The 17,844-nt window shown below is 44.5% G+C and overlaps 1 protein-coding gene across 1 annotated transcript in view; it reads left to right on the forward strand.

Moving 5' to 3' along the window:
* SNTB1 (syntrophin beta 1) overlaps positions 1 to 17,844 on the forward strand; it is a 201,110-nt gene that overhangs the window by 90,255 nt on the left and 93,011 nt on the right. The window contains exon 3 of the mRNA XM_063451102.1: positions 8,566 to 8,773. Within this exon, the coding sequence (XP_063307172.1) occupies positions 8,566 to 8,773 (208 nt within the window). The remainder of the gene's footprint in view (positions 1 to 8,565; positions 8,774 to 17,844) is intronic.

Consider the following 17,844-nt stretch of genomic DNA (forward strand, 5'->3'; position numbering starts at 1 on the left):
CCTTTGGTTGGTTATCCTGCATGACTGGTAGGTAGCCTGACATGCATTGAAAATATGTCATCAGCGCGCACTGTGCGCTGTCAATGGATGTAATGAGTTTTCTCACTTGCAGGCTTTCGCCTTCCGCCCTCCCTCCATGCAACCCCCTCCCCCCCTTTCACTTTTTCCTACCATTCACTTAGTTTTAAATAATTCAACCCTCCTAGTGGGTCGCTTTCCTTGCCTTCCCTTACTTTTCTATCATTTTGCCCTCCTTCCCCACATGCAACCATCCCTGCATTTTATTGGATGTAGCACCAGCAAACAATTTTGTGGTATTTTGACTAAGTAGGGGAATAGCTTCACAGACAACTTGGGCCAGTGCTGGATTCAAGGAAATGTTATTTTTGTTTTTCTTTCAAACCGGGGGTAAATGCCTTGATAGCTACATATAGAGCAGCATTAGCAAAGGTTCGGAACAAGGTTGAAGTTACCCTTTAATGGGATAAAGTGATGCATTAGGCACTGTTAGAATTTCGACTATTGAAGAGGTTACGGCGCTAGGATACTGTCCCTGTTCAATTTTTCAATTATTTATCAAACGGATAATAATTAATAATTATTTATAACTGTTAAAAAATAAATAACAGTTACCATTGCTATGGTAACTTTCAGGAATGCTCTAATGCAGTGCAAGCATGGGAGACCTATTATGGTCTCTCTATTTGACAGTCAGCCCTGCAGGCCCAAATCAGGAAAATGGGCTGGCTGGTGAGGGAGATCTTTGACCTTCCCACCTTGCCCTGTATATCCACTATGTATATTAAAGTGTCCCAACACATAGACAACCCAACATTTCCAATAGACAAAGAGGGACACTTTAATTTCTAAGTTTGAGTGATGGTGTTGCCAGGGGTTGGACTGTTGTGAGGAATTCTATGGATTTTACTAATAACTATCTATGTGGAGCTCATAGAAAAGAGGGACAGATGGATTTTGGCCCAAAATATGGAGACTTGGGAGGTATTCTCAACAATATATATAATCAATGTCTAGTGTTTTTTGCTTCTCTTTCTGCTCTGTACCAGCCATGGACTAGTCCCCCCTCCCCCCTTGGCATCAATCCATGGATGTAGTTTTTGCCCTATACCCAGTGGGTAGCAGAAGGAATAGTTAGAATTTCTGCTTGAATAGTTGAGATTCTTAGAAAGTGTCTTGTTATTTGACCCATAAAATCACATTGACACTTCACAAAACACTTGAATTTGTGTGGTTTGACACATAAGTGAAGTTTGCATGCATTATTGATATATTTATAAATTATAAAATAAGCACACTGCGTACATTGGAGATCTCTGCTCTGCAGTATAGATCTTTTATTGTTTATTTTATTTTTGGGGAGACACTGATGAAATTTTGTTTGTAGAAGGAAATACAATATTCAGCTTTGATTATTCCCTATTAAAGTCTTCATATGACAGTTGAAAACAGATCCAGGACTGAGGCAGATGTGCTAAAATGAGTGTAAGAGCTGCTAATAGCAGCTGTAATTCCCTGTTTGATACAAGGTAGATATAGACATATGGAAAGGGCCTTTGTCTTCTGACGGAGATCACAAAAAAAGGCAATTAGATGAGTAAACCTATCCATACCCACAATCAAACTTAAAGGGAAACGGGCACTTTACAGGATTTTTAATATTATGGTTATGTATCCCTATATATAACAAATATGCATTTTTGAGTTGTTAAAAAGTATTTAAATTTAGAAATCTATAACCCCTTATCTTGCAAATGGGCGCCTCAATCTTAGTTCCCTGTCAATCATTGTTATAAGCTCTGCCCTCTGCACCTGGCGGTCAGGGGAGAGAAAGTATACAGTGAGGAGAAGATCTGATACAAAGTTTCTAAAGTTATTAGTGATTTTAAAATGTTTCATCCAATGGTTTAAATTCCCGAGAAGTGGCAGCTGCTTTAAAAAAAAAAAAAAGAAAGAAAAAAATACAGAAGAAAATGACCATATGCAGATTTACAAAGAGTCCAAAAATGTGCACCTCTTCATTGGATCAGGATGATTTATTGACTGGGTAATTGACACTAATGGTGAATGTGAACGTGTGTGTTGTATTTTTGGGCTGTGGATTATTCGATATTATTTTCGAACCAGGGATATACTATGGACAGTTTTAAAGGAACACTATAGTCACCTAAATTACTTTAGCTAAATAAAGCAGTTTTAGTGTATAGATCATTCCCCTGCAATTTCACTGCACAATTCACTGTCATTTAGGAGTTAAATCACTTTGTTTCTGTTTATGCAGCCCTAGCCACACCTCCCCTGGCTATGATTGACAGAGCCTGCATGAAAAAAAAACAAACTGGTTTCACTTTCAAACAGATGTAATTTACCTTAACCCCTTAAGGACCAAACTTCTGGAATAAAAGGGAATCATGACATGTCACACATGTCATGTGTCCTTAAGGGGTTAAATAATTGTATCTCAATCTCTAAATTGAACTTTAATCACATACAGGATGCTCTTGCAGGGTCTAGCAAGCTATTAACATAGCAGGGGATAAGAAAATCTTAATTAAACAGAACTTGCAATAAAGAAAGTCTAAATAGGGCTCTCTTTACAGGAAGTGTTTATGGAAGGCTGTGCAAGTCACATGCAGGGAGGTGTGACTAGGGTTCATAAACAAAGGGATTTAACTCCTAAATGGCAGAGGATTGAGCAGTGAGGCTGCAGGGGCATGTTCTATACACCAAAACTGCTTCATTAAGCTAAAGTTGTTCAGGTGACTATAGAGTCCCTTTAAAATAGCAGAATAAACGCGATGTATTAATGTTTAAATAGTTTAAGTGGTTTATTGAGGAAAAACCAATGACAGTTTATCAGGTACAGAGAAATGTAAGGTTAACCAATATAAAAGCAGGACATTTTTTTTTTTTTTTTAATGAAAAAAGGTTTCACAAAACCAAAAGGTCTATTGATCTAGTACAGTGATGGCGAACCTTTTTGAGCCCGAGTGCCCAAACCGCAATACATGCCAACTTTTTTTCCCTCAAAGTGCCAACATGGCAATTAAACCTGAATACTGGGGTTTACGTTTAAAAAAACTACTCGTACAGTTAACAACTTTTGTTTTAAAAGAAGAACACAACAGAGAGTTAAATTCTAAAAAATTTAAATAATGATATAAATTAAGCTTATATTAGTATCTCCAACAAATGCAATACATACACACAGACTGCTGAACACATTCACACACCAACTGCTTAATACATACACACACCGAGACACAGACAGACTGCTAAATACACACATAGTCCGCTAAATACACGCACACTCCTGAGTACGCAGTCTGCTGAATACACACACACACACACACACACACTGCTGAATACATAAAGACTGCTGAACACACACACATATACTGCATTGAGGGGTGCAGTGTATGTGTCTGTGTGTAATGTTGTGTGTGGGGGGGTGGGGTGCTGTGTGTGTGGGGGGGTGGGGTGCTGTGTGTGTGGGGGGTGGGGTGCTGAGTGTGGGGGGTGGGGTGCTGAGTGTGGGGGGTGGGGTGCTGTGTGTGGGGGGTTGGGGTGCTGTGTGTGGGGGGTAGGGGGCTGTGTGTGGGGGGGGTAGGGGGCTGTGTGTGGGGGGGGGGTAGGGTGCTGTGTGTGTTTGGGGGAAAGGGTGCTGTGTGTGGGGGGTAGGGTGCTGTGTGTGGGGGGGGTAGGGTGCTGTGTGTGTTTGGGGGAAAGGGTGCTGTGTGTGGGGGGAAGGGTGCTGTGAGTGTGGGGGGGAGGGGTGCTGTGTGTGGGGGGGGGTAGGGGTGCTGTGGGTAGGGGGGTAGGGGTGCTGTGGGTAGGGGGGGAAGGGGTGCTGTGGGTAGGGGTGTAGGGTGTAGGGCTGCTGTGGGTAGGGGTCCTGTGTGTAGGGGGGTAGGGGTGCTGTGGATAGGGGTCCTGTGTGTAGGGGGGTAGGGGTGCTGTGGGTGCAGGGGTAGGGGTGCTGTGGGTAGTGGTGCTGGGGGTAGTGGTGCTGGGGTAGGGGGAGTAGGGGTGCTGGGGGTAGTGGGAGTAGGGGTGCTGGGGGTAGTGGGAGTAGGGGTGCTGGGGGTACTGGGAGTAGGGGTGCTGGGAGTAGGGGTACTGGGGGTAGTGGGAGTAGGGGTGCTGAGGGTAGTGGGAGTAGGGGTGCTGGGGGTAGGGGGAGTAGGGGTGCTGGGGGTAGGGGGAGTAGAAGGAGTAGGGGTGCTGGGAGTAGGGGTTCTGGGGGTAAGGGTGCTGGGAGTAGGGGTGCTGTGGGTAAGGGGGGTAGGTTATTACATCAGTATCCCCCCCCCCTTCCCTTCTTGTTACCTTTGGTGAAGGGGAGGGGGGGGAACCTGGTGGTCCGGTGGTGGTATGCAGGACAGGAGGACAGGTCCTGCAGCTCTCCTGTCCTCCCGCGCGATGCTGTGTGGAGCGTTGCCATGGTAACGCGCGGCAACGCTCCACACAGCTCGCGGGAGGATGGGAGAGCTGCTTCCTCGATCCCTCCCCCCTGCTTCCGGTCCTCCCGACACGGAAGCAGAGTAGGCGCCTGCCGTTTCGGGCAGGCAGGCGCCTACTCTGCAGTGATGGCAAAGCTATGGCCGTGTGCCCACAGAGAGGGCCCGGCGTGCCACCTGTGGCACGCGTGCCATAGGTTCGCCATCACTGATCTAGTATATAACAGGGGTAGGCAACCTTCAACACTCCAGATAGTGTGTATCATGCTGGCAAAGCATCAGGGAAGATGTAATCCACAATATCTGTATTGCTGAAGGTTGCCTTCCCCTGCTTTATAATAATAATTAAGATAAATGATTATTTATGGTCTATCCGTAATTGTATCTACTGAAGAAGAGTTTGTGGGTGAGGGATGGTGTGTCCATCAGAAAGTATTTAACGTTACTGTGCTCTTGTTAAATAGGCTTTTGTCTGTACTGCGATTGTGTCAAAGGAGTTGGCTGAGAAAAGGCATTTTTGGCAAAAGTTTGAGAAAGCTTGAAATGAGAGTATGTTTGTGTCTGCTGAAGTACCCATGAAAACAAGTCTCGGATCTATCCTTCTTCACAATGTATTTGACAGTCTGTTAGGATAATTAAGGGAAAATGAACGCATTCATTATCATGTGTCTGCTGTAATCTTTGTGATTTGGGGACGTACTGTTGAAAAGGCTTGCATAACAGTAAATTCAATTTAAAAAAAATATGTTTTATGGAAAAAATAATGTTCTGCTCATCAAAATAGGGGATCCACATAAGCCTGTCTTTAGACTTTAGCTGTATAATTTTGCACTTCTTGCTTTAAAGGGACAATATAGTCACCAGAACAAAGCTTAGTGTAGTTGTTCTGGTGAGTGTAATAGCTCCCTTCAGGCATTTTCAAGTAAACACTGCCTTTTCTGAGAAAAGGCAGTGTTTACATTGTCCCTAGGGACACGTCTAAGTAGTCACTCCTTAGATGGCCACTGGAGGGGCTTCCTGGCTCATGATTGCACAGTAAGCAGCCCTGCCGTTCAGCGTCCCCACGCTCTGCATGGAGACGCTGAATTTTCCTCAGAGAGATACATTGATTCAATACATCTCTATGAGGAGGTCTTGATCGGCCAAAATGTAATTTTTTCATAACGTTTGATATTGTACCCTATTCTCATCAGCTTCCTGATATCACAGGATTAGTGAATGAATAGGTAAATGATCAGTTGATAATAGAATGAATTCACAGTACAATCCCTAGGATAGGTATATTCAATTTGAATGGCACACTACTCCGCCATGGCCAATCAGATCTTTACTGATCGACATGGTAAGATGTTTAGAGAATGGAATAGCAAAGACATTTTCCCAAGTTTCCCATGTAATACCATATAATATAACAGGAATAAAATGAAATTCCATTCACAGCAAAAAGTTTAACATTTTCTACAATTGCACATTGTTACATAGTAATGTAATGTAGGTTGGAAAATGATAGTCCATCATGGCTAGTGTGTCTTCGCCATATTTCCTTAAAGGAACACTATAGCGCTAGGAAGTTTAGCAGTCTTTGTTTTGTAGGTTCCCCCCCACCACTGTGCTCGATGATTAAAGCAGTGGTTTCCAGACAGTCCTCCAGCCACGCCTACCAGCCCTTGATTTAGGGATTACCCAGTTGTGTCAAGGTTTTTTTTTTTTTTTTTTTTTTTTTTTTTTTAAACACCTTAGACAAAATTGGGTAATCCTTAAATCCTGGACTGATAGGCGTGCCTTGAGGACTGGTTTGGAAACCACTGGATTAAAGGTTTAACAACCCTTTTATACCTTACCTCTTTTTAGTTTTCTATGCAATATATATGTATATATATATATATATATATATATATGTTTATCTTAACAAAAATTTTACTGAATAAAAATAATGCCAAATAAAACATAAAAATAAATCCTAAAATCTGTAAGAAAGTAAAAAAACAAAACGTGATGTGCTATCACGTGGAATTAATTTATGACAATATTGGTTTCACTAGAAGGAAAATATGTTTCTGCCTGGCCTCTTCCTTGGGAGCTGAGAGAGAAGATCCTTTTGTTTGTCGTTGCTAGGTGACTGTCCTTAGACGCCCTGCATTTAACTTTCCATACTTAGAAATAATCTGTAACTTTGCCACATGTCTTTTAAGATGAAAAACAGAATACTGCTACTCTTTTACATGTTGCCTTGCAATTAATCAATAGGGAATATAATATTTTTTTCTCATAGGCTGAACTAGAATCAGCCTCTCTTTGTTGGTCGATATCCAGACCTTGAACTATTTTTATCCCTGACATAGACCTAGGAATATTAACTTTGGCACTCCAACTGTTTTTGTAATATTCAACAAGAGGCTTGCCTCAGGTACTTATAATGCTAAGCCACTCAGTTGGCTGGCTGAGTACCATGAGAACCAGAGGTCAACAGAAACTCAACTGAAAAGGGTTAAAGATAACCAACACCGGCTGCGTATGGAAAAAATATTCCAGTGTGCACTATAAAACTGACTTCAGATTAATTATGTAATTGTCTGTTTTATGGGAAATGCAAATACATTATTTGGACCCGATTTAGAACTGATTGCAAAAATCTTGTAAATTCTGTTTTACATGCTTTTACCATGAGAACTCCATGGAGACGGTTTTGCTCGTCGGTCCATGACTTTTGCAAGAAAAATGCATGGATATTTCTTGTGGAAATGTAGCACATTTTAATATTACAAGGCCCTTCAATGTATAACATATTCATCCTCACCTTGCTGTTATCTGCGCTCAGCAGCCATGCGACAGTGTACCTGACTCCTGCAACAAGATGATGTCGACGTGCACGTGACGTCACGCAAGAGGCGCGCGCGCACGCTCTGGGGTCAAAAGCCGATTTCGGCCAATCAAATTTGTAAAAGGCTTATTTAAACAGATTTCTACTTCTCCTCATTGCCCTGTCGTGGTTTCCCTTAGTGGTTGTCCGAGGGTGTCTTCCTGAGCGTTTATTTCTGGTTATTGACTTTGGCTTCGTTTTGACTTCCCTGTATTCTGGTATCCTTGACTTTTGGCTTTCCCTCATCGTTGTGTCTCATTCTGTGTCCCCGACCTCGGCAAGTATTCTAACTATTCTCTGGTACGTTAAAGAACCACTATAGGCACCCAGACCACTTCAGCTTAATGAAGTGGTCTGGGTGCCAGGTCCATCTAGGGTTAACCTTGCCTGCTGTAAACATGTTTACATCAGGGTTAATCCAGGCCTCTAGTGGCTATTTCATTGACAGCCGCTAGAGGCGCTTCCACGCTTCTCACTGTGATTTTCACAGTGAGAAGACGTCAGCGTCCATAGGAAAGCATTGAGAAATGCTTTCCTTTGGACTGACTGACTGAATGAATGCGTGCGCGGCTCTTACCACGCATGCGCATTCAGCCTGTGACGTCAAAAGAAAGAGGAGATTCCCCAGCTCCGAGGGAGCCCGGCGCTGGAGAAAGGTAAGCGTTTAACCCATTCCTCCCCCTTCAGCCCGGCGCAAGTGGGACCCAGAGGGTGGGGGGGGGGACCTATTAACACTATAGTGCCAGTAGAACGAGTTTGTTTTCCTGGCACTATAGTGGTCCTTTAAGTTCAGCCATTCTAAGGCCCGGTAAAATTTTACCTTTTAGTCCTAGGTGTGATACAGTTCTACGTGCTGGATCAACTAGTAATCCTGACACAATGGTATTTGCTTTTGCATTCACTTGCAAAACAAAGTATTCAAGAACTGATTTCTCCATCTTCTTTTTATAATTAACTGCATCATTCCAAATGAAAATGTATCCAACAATGTTGCCCATTCCTCCATAAAACCTACATCAAGAAGCGAGCTTGTCTAATTTATAAAAGGCAGTATCAATGATTTTTAAAAAAAATTATAGCTACTGTTATTTGTATTATTATATTAGATTAATCTATTCAGTGAATAAAAGACCTACCGTATGTTAATGTTATTAGAATAGAGAAGAGAGTTTGAGTTTTGGTTCGTATCTCTCTTACTACTAGTTTTTTTTTTGTGTGTTTTTTTAGACATCTTGAGCTGCATTCACCTGATGCCAAGCATACAGTGATCCTGAGAAGTAAAGACCCAGCTACAACTCAGGCCTGGTTCAATGCAATACATTCGCTAGTCCATGATCTAGTTGCCAAGTCGATATCGGATGTCAAAGAACAGCTGGGGAAAACTGGGATATCTGGAAGCCAAGAAGTCCGGCACTTGGGATGGTTGGCAGAGAAGGCAAGTAAACCATAATCAAATAGCATGCAAAATTAAAAGGTGCTCAAATCATTCACATGGCAACCGACACAATTCGCCATTACGCCTTCTCTTTTCAGATTAAAATTTTTAGCCCCCATCTTGGTTTGCCAGGTTGATGTTCAATATGAAAGCTAAAAAAAAACTTAATTCCAAGGACTAATGATCTCATCCACTTCCCCTGTCCCTTAGTGGTCTCAACTCCACTTCTCCCACTGTCCCTTAAAGGTCTCTTATCCTGTACCTTAGAACTCTCCCCTCCTGTCCCTTAGTGTTCTCCCCTCCCCTCCTGTCCCTTAGTGTTGTCCCTTAGTGCTCTCCATTCCCCTCCGGCCCCTTAGTGCTCTCTCATCCTCTCCTATGCCTTAGTGCTCTCTAATCCCTTGGTGATCTCCCCTCCCCACCTGTCCCTTAGTGCTCTTCACTGCCCTCCTGTCCCTTAGTGATCTCCCCTGCCCCTTAGACCTCTTCCCTGCTCCCCTGTCCCTTAGTACTCTTCACTGCCCTCCTGTCCCGTAATGCTCTCCCCTGCCCCCCTGTCCTTTAGTTCTCATCCTGCCCCCCCTTCTCTTAGTGGTCTCCCTCCCCTCGTCCCTCAGAGTTCTTCCCCTCCCCCTTCTTTCCCTTAGTGGTCTCTTCTCCCCCCTTCGTGTCCCTTAGTGGTCTCTACTCCCACCCCACCCCCGTGTCCCTAGTGGTCTCACTTCCTCTCTCTCTCCACCAGTGTCCCTTAGTGGTCTCACATCCCCCCCAGTGTCCCTTAGTGGTCTCTCTTCCTCTCCCTCCCCACCAGTGTCCCTTAGTGGTCTCCCCCCCCCAGTATACCTTAGTGGTTTCTCCTCCTCTCCCTCCCCCCTAGTGTCCCTTAGTGGCCTCTCCTCCCCCCCTTATCTTTCCCGTAGTGGTCTCCCCCCATCTTTTCCTTAGTGGTCTCTCCCCCCGACCCCCTTTTTCCCTTAGCGGTGTCTCCTCCCCCCAATGTCCCTTAGTGGACTCTCCTCCCCCCATAATGTCCCTTAGTAGTCTCTTTCTCCCCCCCCCCCAGTGTCCCTTAGTGGTCTCTCCTCCTCTCCCCCCGCCCTCCAGTGTCCCTTAGTGGTATCTCCTCCCCCCCAGTGTCCCTTAGTGGTCTCTCCTCCACCCAGTGTAATTTAGTGGTCTGCCCCCCCCCTCCCAGTGTGCCTTAGTGGTCTCTCCTCCTCTCCTCCCCTCCCCCCAGTGTCCCTTTGTGGTCTCCCTTCCCCCCTCCAGTGTTCTTTAGTGGTCTCTCCTCCTTTCCCTCCCCCCCCAGTGTCCCTTAGTAGTCTCTACTTTTCTCCCTCCCCTCCAGTGTCAATTAGTGCCATCTCCCACCCCTTCCCTGTTGTGCCTCCTACATCTGTGTAGCGTGGCCGGGCAGCGCGGACCGCGGTACAGGAGCTTCGTGTACCCGGACGGATGGAAAGAAAGTGCTCTCTCAGTGAGCACTTCCTTTCAGCCCAGCCAGGTACAGGAAGCTCCTGTACTGCGGTCTGCGCCGCCCGGCCATGCTACACAGAGTGACTGGCAGGAGGAAGTGCTGTGCGCTTCCCTCCTGCCGAGTCACTCAGAACTTGCGCCCCCCAGGCCGGTGCGCTCTAGGCGACGCACCAGCCCTGTCTACACAGCTAGAATGATTGTGTGATATTCAGCTGTTGCAATCTCTATTGTTGGCCTGTGTAGCACGGTATGAAGACCAAATGTAAGTTTTAAAAACAAGTATTCCATCCAAAATGCAAATCTGTCTTTTTTTTTCCATTACATAGCAGTTTCACTGTTCCCAGCTGTCCTCAGGTGATTGGTGGTATAGATACATATGTTCAGAGATGATTTCAGCAGATTGCACATTTAATAAAATCTGAATCTAAAATCGTAGCTTCATTCTCTGTTCTTTTAATGGCAGAAAACAACACGCTACAACAGGGAGACTGCATATTCTTGCAGACATAATGGTGAGCTCATATAAACAGTAATTATCATATTTGGGGATAACCAGTCATACATTATCTTGAGCTCCATCTGAAGCACTTGTTTATGATAGTTCCTCTTGTAGATTAAGATCTACAGACTGTATTTACACAGATTTAGTGTGAATGATATGTTGGTTATGATTTAGTTATTATACTTTTTTAGTTTTAAAGTCCGTTCATGGGAGCCAACACCAGTTGTGTTAAGTGTGAGAAATATACGCACAACTATAAATGAATTCCATTAAAAGTAACTCACAAGTGAGCTCATTGTGAACAGTAAGCAGAGCTTCAAAATCAACATGTGAATAGCTGTTCTTAAACACCCGTGAGGGGATACCTTTCTTCCCTCACCATAAATACATCGAAAAAAATGATTAACAGGATAAACCCTATAATCTGGGGATGAGCGCTGAATAATAGACAGGCAGATATTAGCTTACCCCTCTGTTTGGTTATATAAATCTCGATGTGTAGTGAGATTCCGGTTTATCCAAGAAGGTGGGGTGCTACCTATAACAGCACAGCTGCGTCATTATAGAGCCTTATCCTCAGGCTCTGAAGATTGTGAGTGTGTCTACCTTTATTTATTTTGCATGTAGTATATTGCAAATACCATCTGCACTAGATTTGTTTTATGTTTTTTTCTCTTTTATGTATCACTTCACATCGAGATTTATATTGCCATACAGAGGGGTAAACAAATTAAAAGGGGTGGCGCAAACTAACAAATGTGCTGATAGTGCAGCATGCAGCAAAGACACCTAAGTGTACAGTCACTTAAATACACTTACATATACAAATAAACAACATGAGGAAAAGGTGATTGCGCAAGTTGAGTATAGCTCCACAGATTTTGTAGAACATCCCTAGGTTCTGTAAATATAGAACACCAACAAAGGGTAGTATGCTTAAACATAAAATATTAAATTGAGAAGCTTGGAAAAACTCACAGATAAAAGTCTAAAAGCTAATTGGGACTAAAAATAAGGGAATATTAGGTTCTACAAAATCTGTGGAGCTATACTCAACTTGCGCAATCACCTTTTCCTCATTTCGTTTATACAGAGGGGTAAGCTAATATCTGCTTGTCTATTATTCAGCGCTCCACCCACTGATTATAGGGTTTATCCGGTAATCATTTTTCTCTAATTCCATTAAAAGGTTATTGTAGGCTCTATACCCTTTTAATCTCATTGGATTGTTTGTAGTGTCTGAAGAACTCTGGCAATGTCCCTCCATTCAGGGTTTTCAAATGGGTGATGTCCCTCCATTCAAACCATTTTTGAGCTGTTAAATACTGAGTGAGGCCTACAGCCCAGGCTTTGCTGGAGGTATGACTAAGGCAGATATTGCACTCTTCCTTCAAGCCATACCAATTCATACCAGCTATGGTACTTGTGATGGTCTGATAGCCATTGCTGCTCAGGCTAATGCTTCCTCATTGGGCCAAACAGCCAGGGAGGATGAGATGCTAGGAACTGTTGTTTAGTATTAAAAAATGAAACACAGTTTACAACACAAAGCTGTGGTGACCGTGGTTTGGATACCTGGCGCGGGGTGATGCAGCATTTGCAGGGGAGTGTGGGAGGAGCGGGGCAAGTCCCACAGTGAAGGATGAGCCACACAGCCAATTTCTTCCCCAGCCAACCATAACTCTTCTACTTGATCTACACTCCATCCCTGCTAAAAACTCCATTTTACTTCCTACCCTTCATGCACTTGGCGAGCGTTAACCGGTTCTTCATTTGACACGGAGTACAACCTTGTGTTGTAGGGCTACACCTCTACCAGGTATTGGGAACAATGTACCGTACTTACCACCAACAGATCAACTATATAGACACATAGCACGCTACAGCAACTCTCACATACATAGCACACCTATACTGCCCATATACGGGCCTCCCATTAATAGCGTAACAGCAATTTTAGCACCCTTGGCGTGTCCTCGTTTTATGGGATGTCGTGGAAACACACCTTCCCTTTTTTATATATATTTATTTCTCTTTCCCTGTCTCTATCTTCCCTCTATCACTTTTCTCCTCTCACCCTTACCATCGTCTTTTGAGGTACCACATACCTCCGCTTCATATGAAGTTCCCCAAACGCGTCTGTATTGCACTACATTATATTTGTTGAGCCTTGCATGGCCACGTTACTGCTAACTAGCTCCAAGACCTGCGAATCTCATTCATATTGCAACAAATTTTGACTTGAATTATACCTGCATTTCCAGAGTTCGCACAGCCTGCCTTTCGCCATCAGCTCCCCAAAGCCTTGTCTCGTGAATTACTTGCGCTAGCCAGGAACTCCGCCTTAGCTGTGACAAAAAGAAACAGAAACAAACAACGCCACAGAAAAAAAAAACAGCTCTGGGAAATTGCTGCCTCTTGAATGCAACTCTTTCGGGGGTAAACAAACCAGGAAGTAACAGGACTGACCAAGGGAGTATAACAAGGTTAATTTATAAAACTGACAGTTTCTAATGCAATCTGCAATAGGACACACTCTTCACACATAAAGCAGTTCAGCAAGCTCAAGTACTTTAGAGGTCTGGGGTGTCCCTTTAAGTTAAAGCTCTGTATCCTAGGTGGATTCTCTTTCTATAGGATATAGTGCAGTTTTTAGGATCTTGCCTTCAGCCTATATATATCCTCATGTGAAATAATTTTGTGGGAAACTTTAACTCTCTCCCCCTCAGGTTCATGTTTGTCCCAGACCTTCCCATATGTAGAATTCTGGCCATGCAATATTCCACAGGAAAGTTAAAATAACAACCATATATTATTCGATCTGGTGCCAGGGAAATCTATATTTATAGTTACATTGTGTAGTATGGAAACGGCTGGTAAATGCCAACGTTAGCAACCGCCATTTTATCGATTATCAACGTGTCAGTAAATTAGTGTCAAAAGAGCTGGGACAAGAAGACTTGATTTGTGTAGATCGTTTATTTAGTTTTAGGGGCAATTATAATAAAGGAACACTATAGTCACCTAAATAAAGCAGTTTTGTGGTGGAATCTCTGTAAAAATAAATTTAGTAGGCCGAGATTACCACGTGGCATGTGTACGTGCATATGCTGACGTATCGATCAGTTGGTTGCACGAGGCAAGATACGATCAGTAGTGTACGGAGCATGTGCAAGAATACAGGATGTAGTATTCCCCCTCCTCCATTGTGCTGGACAAGCCATGCGGTCAAACAGGAAGTTAATTCTTATTTGTGTTGATTGGTCAAGAGAATGTGCGGGTGGAGCTTAATATGGGAGGAGTTATGTGCCTATATAAGGAGCCTGCACTATTGTCCGGGGCTCAGAACTTGTGGTATTTTGGTGACGCTAGTCCCTCTGGGTCCCGATCGGTGATCCAATAAAGAATCTCTTCCTTCCTGAAGAAACCTGTGTCCATCTCTCTGTGCTTCGCTTCCGTCAGTTTCTCCGGTATCATTTGGTGCATTGGCCGGGAAGCTCATCGTTCAACGGTAGCTGAGAGGCAGAGGCGTGAGACGGTCTATCTTTGCCCACGTTCTCTACGGCTGCACCCCTGAACTTCTGCGTGGACCTCCCTTCGTCTCGGCGCCACTGGTCTGTTGTCCAGGAGATCATCGGCCTCTACGTGAGAAGTGCTGGGGTGTCCCCGTCGATGAGTGTGAACTCAGGTTCAGGAACGAGGAGGTAAGACAACTGCTGTTTTAGACGGCAGAACCCACTAGGGGTATACCGATTGTGCGGTAGGCCCAAAGGGGTTTGAATCTGTGTATCTGCCCCCTCTGTCGGAGGGAAGGAGCGAAGGCGCACCGCTCGATCGAACGCTCTTTAGTCAGACCGTTTGATTTTGTTAGTCAGGCGGGGTCCTGGTGTAAATAGCCCTAGCCGGACACCGGTGTCTTGTCTAGACTAGCGTTCTAGGGTGTATATTACGTTCGCTAGGTCGGAGGGACCGGGAGACTAAGCGGCGCCTGTGTAAATTCGGTTCGCTAGCTCTCAACCTATCTGGGCTAAGTGGGAAGGCGTGTAAATTTGGAACCCACTAGACTTTTGATAGTGCGACTAAGAGGCGCCTGTGTAAATTCGGTTCTCTAGCTCGCTATATGTGGTGATTGGGCAGTGTGGCTAACCAAAACGGGTGTATATAGTTTTAGGTAGTCCATTCAAGGTACTGGCCAATAGTTTAGTTGGGAATTGTAAATGAGATAAAGATTGTTTAGTAAAGTGTATATCTTGTTAGATAGCGCGAGCTCAGCCGTCTAGCGAGAGTGTTAATAGTGTGTTGCTGTATTATAGTGCACGGTACCATAACCCTGTATATTTACTGACACTGTATATAAGTACTAATCATTGTCGTTCATTGCATGTTTAACACCATAACCACTAATAATTGTATTGTGACCTTAACTTGTGCTTTGACCTGTGCTAACCGTACTGTAACTGCTGTTTGTAAAAGACGATGTTACTGGGGTGTGTTATAGACGGGTAATTCATATATAGAGAATTATAGCGTGGGTGACTGTATAGTTTCGCCAAAGGGCATAATATTGATTATCTAGTGACTGGTGTAACAGCTGTGTGTGTACGGGAATTCCCTGAGTGTTTATTGTGTTATTGTATACGTTTCACTTGGTAACTGTACCACGTGGTGCTGTTGCCAGAGGAAACGGGTGTGACTGTTGAATAGTACGCGTGTATAGTATTCATTGTCGACGACGTTCCATTGTTAAGTATGGGTGCGTCGCAGTCAACGATTCCGGATCCCTTAGGTTGTATGGTGAAGAATTTTAAAAAGGGATTCAAGACATGTGATTTTGGGGTTAAAATGTCTCCTGTACGTTTGGTCACTTTGTGTACTAGGGAGTGGCCTACTCTGGTTGCGGCATGGCCGCCACGTGGCAGTTTGGATCCAACTCTGGTACAGCGCTTACACGTGGCTGTATCAGGTAGGCCTGAACTTTACGGCCAGTTTCCTTATATTGATTGTTGGAGACAGGCCGTAAATGACTCGCCAAAATGGCTCCAGACATGCCACGAGGAGCAGTGTCGCCTCATGGTAGCTAGGACTTGTTCGTCCACTAGGACTGGTGTTAGGCCCATTTTGGACACGCCCCCTGAGTCCGAGATCCCTTTGCCGCCCCCTTACTTTCCGTTAAGAGGAAGTGATGCAAATGCAGGAAGTCCTGCAACCCTCCCCTCATTACCCCCATCCACTTCCGCTTCCTCCTCCAGTACAGAATCCACCCCCTCTCGTACTAAATCTCCCCTTCCGGAATCAGAACCAACCCCCATTAAAAACGAATATCCTGATTTGGCGCCACTTCAGACTTCCGGTCAAGCTTCATCTAGCTCGGCTCGAAGTGTTTTATTTACAACCTTTTCCCAAAACCAAGCTCCCATATCCCCATACCCTATTTCTCCCCGACTGGAACCTATGACTGAAGCCCCTCCACGTAGCCCCATACAGACCCGACAGTTGACCGGTGCCCAACAATTAAAACACTATCAGATGCCTCTTCGTCTGAATCCTGGGCCAGCCTATATCGATGCCGCAGGCCAAATGGCACATGCTGACCCAGTCTTTGTATATGTCCCATTCAAGACAACCGATCTCTTAAATTGGAAGACCCACAATTCCTCGTATACTGAGAAACCACAAGCTATGACTGATCTGTTCACCTCAATAGTACAGACACATAACCCGACATGGGCTGATTGCCAGCAGTTATTAATGACTTTATTCAACAATGAGGAAAGGACAAGAATTAATCAAGCGGCCATTAAAGCACTAGAGGATAAAGCCCGTACTTTAAACCAAGCCAATCCATCAGCATGGGCCGCAACACATTATCCCAACACCGATCCCGATTGGAATGTAAATGGTGCTGATATGGTTCAACTCAGAGCCTATAGAGACGCTATAATTGCTGGCATGAAAGCCGGAGGAAAGAAAGCCATTAACATGTCGAAGACAGTTGAGGTGATTCAGAAAAGCGATGAAGCGCCCAGTGTCTTTTATGACCGATTATTGGAGGCATACCGCTTGTATACCCCCTTTAATCCGGAAGACGCAGACAATTCCCGAATGGTGAACTCCGCCTTTGTCAGCCAAGCTTACGGAGATATTAAGCGCAAGCTACAAAAGTTAGAAGGGTTTGCAGGTATGTCAATCACCCAACTAATGGAGGTAGCGAATAAGGTTTATATGAATAGGGAAACAGAAAGTAAGAAAGAGGAAGAGCGCAAGATGCGTAGAAAGGCTGATATGCTAGCGGTAGCGATCGCAGGCGTAGATAGACGGGGCCCAGATAGAGGCGATAGTAGATGGAATAGGGAGCCTTTGAGTAGGAATCAATGCGCGTATTGCAAGGAAGAAGGGCATTGGAGGAACGAATGTCCGCAAAGAGAGCAGTACGAGAGAGACCTACCCAGGGCAGGCTACGGAAACTTTAGAGGCAGAGCGAGAGGTAGAGGAGGCCCCGGAGGGAGTAATGGTAATAGAGGGAATAATGGGAACAGAGGAAGTGTTAGGGAAGACAGGTATATTCCAGCAGCGCAAAGGTCCCGCGATAGAGAAGGTAGGGACTTTGTAGGATTGGCTGACACGGTCATGGAGGACTATTGATACCGACCGGGCTCCATCCCCCTTGGTCGAGCGGAGCCTATGGTCGATGTATCAATAGGGGGAAAAAGGAGTGCGTTCATGATCGACACTGGTGCTGAACATTCAGTGGTGACTAATCTAGTTGCTCCTCCATCTGGAAGGACTATTACTGTAATAGGAGCAACTGGAAGAAGTGCTGAAAAACCGGTTCTTAAAAGTCGACTCTGTACATTGGGAGGCCACGTAGTAAAACATCAATTCCTTTATATGCCTGAATGTCCAGTTCAATTGTTGGGACGTGATATGCTATCAAAATTACAAGCGCAGATTACGTTCCTACCAAATGGAACAACATCCTTAAAGTTTAATGGACCTTCAGGTATTATGACATTATCCGTACCAAAGGAAGAAGAGTGGCGACTTTATACAGCGTTGACTAGCCAAAACCCTAGGAGTGATGAGTCATTATTCA

This window comes from Pelobates fuscus, chromosome 4 (assembly GCF_036172605.1).
Source record: "Pelobates fuscus isolate aPelFus1 chromosome 4, aPelFus1.pri, whole genome shotgun sequence".
Classification (NCBI taxonomy): Eukaryota; Metazoa; Chordata; class Amphibia; order Anura; family Pelobatidae; genus Pelobates; species Pelobates fuscus.